The 6932-nt window shown below is 49.5% G+C and overlaps 1 protein-coding gene across 1 annotated transcript in view; it reads right to left on the bottom strand.

Annotated features, from left to right (window-relative positions):
* The window catches only part of nrn1la (neuritin 1-like a), an 11875-nt gene extending 4976 nt beyond the window's left edge, over nucleotides 1-6899 (bottom strand). Inside the window, exon 1 of the mRNA XM_047034679.1 lies at nucleotides 6839-6899. Coding sequence (XP_046890635.1) covers nucleotides 6839-6893 — 55 coding nt within the window. The 5' untranslated portion in view covers nucleotides 6894-6899. The remainder of the gene's footprint in view (nucleotides 1-6838) is intronic.
* Nucleotides 6900-6932: the final 33 nt, after the last annotated feature.

Here is a 6932-nt window from a genome sequence, read left to right as displayed (position 1 = left end):
GAGATAAACAGATGTAGAGGGAGGGAGGGAGAGAGAGAGAGAGAGAGAGAGAGAGAGAGAGAGAGAGAGAGAGAGAGAGAGAGAGAGAGAGAGAGAGAGAGAGAGACAGAAAGCCAGGGGGCAGAGATGGTCTAAGTGGACGCATGTCTGGGGACCAGAGGTACGGTACCTTGGTAACTTTTACTATAGTAACTCCAGCAAGCTGCATGCCATTGTCAGGGCGACATGGCAGTTAATGAAGGGCCTAGAGGCAGCATTGCGTGAGAGAGACACGGTCCCCACAGCAACTCTCCATGATGCAGGCAATGAGAGAGGAAGGGAGAGGGGAGAGGGAGAGAGACAGAGAGAGAGAGAGACAGAGAGAGAGAGGGACAGAGAGAGAGAGAGAGAGAGAGAGAGAGAGAGAGAGAGAGAGAGAGAGAGAGAGAGACAGTTTTCATGGAACTGGAGGAAAACAACACCTCATAATTACCTGCAGACATTTTCCGTGTGACTGATCCCAACTTCTTTGATGTTACGTTTTTCCATTTACACCCCCTCACCCCAACCCCACCCAACCCCACCCCCCACACAGCCGTCTCCCCGCACCGGCCCCTCTTTATGAAACCGTCTTCCTAATCCTCAAACCCATCCAGAAGACCACAGAGGATGAGGGTGGTGGAGAGAGAGAGACAGAGAGAGACAGAGAGAGAGAGAGAGAGAGAGAGAGAGAGAGAGGGAGAGAGAGAGAGAGAAGGTTCTATAAGAAAGCGAATCCTTGTCTGTTTTCTCAATACTTCTTCTCTTGCTGCTCCTTCTCTCACTCTCACTCTAATGTCTGTCCTCCCTCTCGTCCTCCTGTCTCTCCATGTGTCCCCTGTCCTCCTCCTCAGTCTTTGTCTCCCCTCTCCTACTCTAGGAAGTCAGATGGCTAAGCGGTGAGGGAGTTGGGCTAGTAATCAGAAGGTTGCCTGATCGATTCCCCGCCGTGCCAAATTACATTGTGTCCTTGGGCAAGGCACTTCACCCTACTTGCCTCGGGGGGAATGTCCCTGTACTTACTGTAAGTCGCTCTGGATAAGAGCGTCTACTAAATGTAAATGTACTCCTGTCTCTCCTTGTCTCCCCTCTCCTCCTCCTGTCTTCCCGGGGTCCTCACCCTTCTCCAGTCTCTCCTTGTCTCCCCTCTCCTACTCCTGTCTCTCCTCCAGTCTCTCCTTTTCTTTGTTCAGACCTGCAGCACAGAACCGTGTTATTTTCTCTCAGAGAACATCTGAAGTGCTTCAAGGTCTCTGATGAAGGCAGAGCAGTTATACATATCTGCTTCCCTATTCCATCTTTAGAAGGAGTTCAAGCTACTTCACAAACATGGCCGTGTGTTAACACACACACACGCACACACACACACACTATCAAACAAACATCACACATACACAGACTCCCAGGGGAGTATTTCTGTCTATGGAGATTCAGAGAGGAAAGAGTGCAAACCTCTCAACCCCTAATGCTTTCACACACACACACACACACACAAACATGCACACACACACACACACACGCATGCACTCGCACACAGCAGTAACAGCAGTGTGTGCAGATGCTTGAACACAGCAGGAGGAATAACCATTTCTTACCACACACTGACACACACACACTGACACACACACGCTGGCACACACACACTGACACACACACGCTGGCACACACACTCATATTCCGCTTCGCCGGTCGAAATGTTGCACATACATCTCGACCAGCGGAAAGGGTGCGTGTCTCTGACTCATAGAGGGCAACGTGCTCGAGGAGGAATCCGTCATCTGCGTGTCGTCCTCGCTTTGCTTGCTCACTTGGCGCAGTAAATAGAGAGCTCTGGGTCTACTTAATATCTGCTCTCTCTCTCTGGCTTCACAGAGCAGTAGATCTGAGGGCCCCAAAACATCCTTTTATGTGTTATCAGAGCTGCGATGTTTGATGAAAGTTGATTCCATAGCAGGCACGTGTGTGGATGTGGGTGCTGTGTGTGTGTTTGTGTGCAGTCTAGGTGTGTGTGTGTGTAGGTGTGTGTGTGTGTGCCCACTGCAGTTGGTTTGACATAAATTGATCAAATTGGGATTCAGATCTGCTAATGACTAGGCCTCACTTCCTCTGACCGGTCGCCTAGGTTACAGAAAAGCAGATACTAAAAGGATGAAAAGTCTGAACTTGTTTCTTCTCGATCATCTTTCTATCTTGCTCTCATCCTCCACCAGTCACCCCTCATCCCTCCATCCTCATCCTCCTTAAGTTATCATCCCTCTCTCCTGCTACATTCCTCCAACGGTTGCTCCCCCCAGGCTGCGAGGTGGGAGAAGAGGGTCTGGGGGAGCCCAGTCCAGACGCATATGTGTGTGTGTGTGTTAACGTAAGGGTTGTGTCAAGGGAGGTGTGTGTGTGTGTTAACGTAAGGGTTGTGTCAAGGGAGGAGTGTGTGTGTGTGCGTGTTAACGTGAGGGTTGTGTCAAGGGAGGAGGAGTGTGTGTGTGTGTGTGTGTTAACGTAAGGGTTGTGTCAAGGGAGGAGCAATGTTCTGAAGGAGAATGACTGATGGAGTTATTTGAAGAAGAATAGGGGAGGGAGGACAGAAGAGAGGGGGCGTCTATCTCTCAGGTATCAGGCAGGATCATCTGTCAGGCCCAGCAAAAGAGTGTTGAGGTAAAGTGAGGGGTATGTGTGTGTGTGTGAGAGTGTGTGTGTGATGATTGTTCTCTGTGATTTCCCTGGCTGCAACTACTCACACAACCCACCCCAGTACAGTCCACCCTCCTGACGACAAACACACACTCTCATCCCCATGGAACACAGGAGTGATTAAAGACATACTTTAATACGATCTGTAGTCATTGGGGACGAGTGTGTGTGTGTGAATGTGACATGAGAAAGCTATGGCGGTCCCAGACACAAAGCCATCCCACTGATGCCACTCACGAAGCTAAGAAGCTAATCGTTCTGACAGAAAGCTTTTAACGCTCACTTCCTGTTCCATTCAGCACCTCATCTAGTCAACCTTCTCCTGGAAAGAACCTGACAACAAACACAAAAACACACTCACGCACACACTTTTACAAAGGTGCGCACACACACACACACACACGCGCACACACACACAACTTATCCAGGCCTTTTCTTCCAACTCTTCCCTTTCTACTTTTCTTCTGCACCTCCTACAGGCTAATTGGCTAGTTTGATCTTGGGTCTGTCTTAGTTCCACAGTGTTTCTCTCATTCAGCGCAACAACATGCAAATGGGTTCCTCTGAAAATAATGACTGCAGCTCCTACCCACATTACACAAGATGGTGATCAGGGGGTTACTTAGTAATGGGAGGATTATGTAAAACCCAGCAGGGGAATAGTAACTAGTACCTGCTATTTTGGTGTCACTGAGTGATGGATGTGCATGTGTGTTGCCCTGAAGGGAGAATTCAGTCATCTGTCGAAGCAGATAACTACTGTCAATCAACCGTAGTCAGCCCGACACTCAGTGAAGTGCTTGATCAGATTTCGGTCACGAGAGTGATGCCAGGATCCCACATGGCCGCCGATGGACACCAGACGTGCATTATTCAACTGAGAGGCTGGCGAACACGGCCACAATGGAGCCCCATAAAAGATTCAATACCAAAAAAAAAAAAAGTTTACCGAGCTGCTGTTATGTAAAACTTTAATCCAGGGCTCACCAGCGGAAGAAGAGGGGAGATGGTGAATGAGGTGTAGGCATCAGGGGAACGGCTTTAAACATCTGACTACCTGTGTTCTTTCCCCTCTCCTCTCCAGGGCCAGGCTAAATGTGGAGTGTCCAATTGATCTCCCACAGGACTGGGGTGAAGACAGAGCAGCCACATCATTGAAGCAGACACATAGTCCTGACCCCGCCACCCTTTAATGAACTTTTATTGACTCCAACACCTGCAGTTTCTCTTACCACTTATCACAGGTAGATTGGATAGACTTTACACTCTTAACCAATTTCTGCAGGAATCCACGCCCTTAACTGATCCCTGTAAAAGAAAATACAAGGGTATCCACACTCTCAACCAATCCCTATTAGCTGGGGTGGAATCCACACTTACCCAATTACAAAGACAAGACTTCCTAAATCCCAGCCCTTTTACGGCTGCTGCCTTCACTGTCCCTCCTCCCTCCATCTCCCCCTGCCTCTCTCTCCAACCTGTAGGCCTGAGAAGCAGCGCACCATGACCCACAGGCTTGATCTTCTCCTTCCTTTGATTCTTTCAAATCATTTCTGTCCAAAAACGCATTCGGTGGAGACTCCTGGCGATATGTGAGCTCGTTTCGCAACCAGCTACCGCATTCCTCCTGGACTCTCTCTTCCCCACGTCTCTCCTTCCTCCCCCCCCCCCGCCCTCTCTTCTACCTGCCCTTCAGCCCCCATTCAGAAACGACCACAATCACAGCTCTCTCTTTTCTTTAGCAGAACAGCAAACATGGAAGCCATCCTCTGCTATGTGACCTTGGACACTTCCAAGACCCTTGGCACTCATCTATCCTCCCACACACACACACACACACGTCAGCATATAGACACGTGTGAGTATGCATACTCACAAACACACACACACGTCAGCATAACACATCCTCACACACACACACACACACACATACACACAGTGTTATTAGAAGTCATCAGTGTTAGAGGACAGTAGTTCTTGTGATTGGTCATGAATATTCATACTCAGTCTTGTCTGGGGGTGGTGAGTTGAAGGCTGTCACGCTCTAATGCTGCTCCATACCCGTTCATTTGTTTAGGGGCCCCTTCCTTCACATAGCCTCAGTCACTGTGGAGGTGTGCAGAGGGGTCTGTGGGAACTGCATGGTGTCTCTAATCAAGCAGTTCTCAGGTGTGGAAATTCGATTCCTTCCCCCACCTTCTCTTTCTCCTCCTGCCTTTTCATAGCCTCCCCCACAGTCCCTCTCATAGCCTCCCGATAGGCTCACACCTCATCTACCTCTGCCTCCCCCATAGCCTCTCTCAGAGCCTCTCCCATAGCCTCACACCTCATCTACCCCTGCCTCCCCCATAGCCTCTCTCAGAGCCTCTCCCATAGCCTCACACCTTATCTACCCCTGCCTCCCCCATAGCCTCTCTCAGAGCCTCTCCCATAGCCTCTCTCAGAGCCTCTCCCATAGCCTCACACCTCATCTACCTCTGCCTCCCCCATAGCCTCTCTCATAGCCTCGCCCATAGCCTCACACCTCATATAACTCTGCCTCTCTCATAGCCTCCCATAGCCTCACACCTCATCTACCTCTGCCTCTCTCATAGCCTCTCCCATAGCCTCACACCTCATCTACCTCTGCCTCTCTCATAGCCTCTCCCATAGCCTCACACCTCATCTACCTCTGCCTCGCTCATAGCCTCCCCCATAGCCTCTCTCATAGCCTCAAACCTCAAGCTCCCCCTGCCTCCCCGACAGCCTTCACAGTTTCTACACAGCCTCTCCCGCTGCCTCCCCCTTCCTACCTTCTGGACCGTTAACAAGTGTAAAGTCTTGAGCCTGTGAAGTAGCAGATTAACAGACAAACAGGACCAGAATACCTTCCCCAGCAGAGGGCTGTTCCACACTGGCTGCCTCAGATAATTGGGAGGTGTTGAAGGAGGCCAGATGATGTGACTGTGAGCAGGCAGCTTATCCTTGGAGGGTGGTGGAGGATGGAGGATGTGGGGGTGGTGGTGGTGCTGGGGCTGGACAGGGGAAGCAATCCCCCGATAAGAGCCTAACCCTGCTTTAATGAGGACGAAAATGTCTTGAACTGTTGTACAGTATGTAGATGTGCAGTTAAAACCCACTGTCAGGTCAGACCTGAGAAATAGTCTTTATACAGAGAATGCTTCCTATACTCACTGTGTGCTGGCATAACACAAAATCGGTCTCTTTCTTTCTCTCTCTCACACACTCACACAGTTTTCTAATGAGAAAAGGGCTGAATGCCGTCCAGTGTCTCTGCATCAGACCCGTGAGGTTATAGACCATTGCACATCGTTTTCTAATTCTCACTTGCGTCACGCTGCCCAGTATTTTAAGAACCTCTTTGTTTCCATCTGTTTCATGAGTTTGTTTCATTTTGAAAAGGAGCAGCTGTGTCTGGGACTGGGGATGCTCAGCTGGGACAAAAACTGAACCGAGCTCCGCTGGCTCCGAGGGCACCGCATCCACACATCACGCCGCACTCGGGCAACCCTCCAGAGGCTCCGCTGGGGGACAGATGCGGTTCATTCATGATTTATTTTCATCGGCATGTTTACCTCTTAACGTCCCGTGGGGAAGGCACTTACATCAGCACCGAAAACCGCACAGAGAACTGAAGAGTGGAGGGGAGAGGAGGGTGTTGAGCAGTAGTAATTTTAAATAACTTAATAAGGGCATTCACGTGCGAATTATGCATCACGTTCCGATTTTCCAAAACGTAAATATTTATTTGACCGTAAAAACGGTAATGACGGACAGTAGCGCGTGTGCACCCCCGAAGACGAAACACGTCTGTGTGAAACGAAGTTAACTATAGGGACCACCTCCGTTTAATCACTTGGATCAGCGAGATTACATCCTCTACCATTCACTACATCACTGCCATTAAATATTGAGATACAACAGCGATGATTTCGTTCGCTCTTTCCAGAAAATCCACAGACTCGGCAGGAAAATGTTGACCAAATAACGTTGACAAATACTTGTGTAGTACATACAAGAGTTTTAACTTGAGTAAAAAATTAAAATTCCGATATCATGCTATACGTCGGAGGCAGTCAGTTATTGTGTCTACTATTATCGCAGAAGGGAGTACGGACATGCTGGTACTTACTTAGCTGAAAAGCAACAGGCAACAGAAAACATGCGTAATTCACGAAGGAGGTCATCCTGAGCGCGAGCCTTGCCCAGTGTAGCCAGGGAACCGG

This window comes from Hypomesus transpacificus, chromosome 14, assembly GCF_021917145.1.
Source record: "Hypomesus transpacificus isolate Combined female chromosome 14, fHypTra1, whole genome shotgun sequence".
NCBI classification, from domain to species: Eukaryota; Metazoa; Chordata; class Actinopteri; order Osmeriformes; family Osmeridae; genus Hypomesus; species Hypomesus transpacificus.
This window is presented reverse-complemented; position numbering and strand designations above follow the sequence as displayed.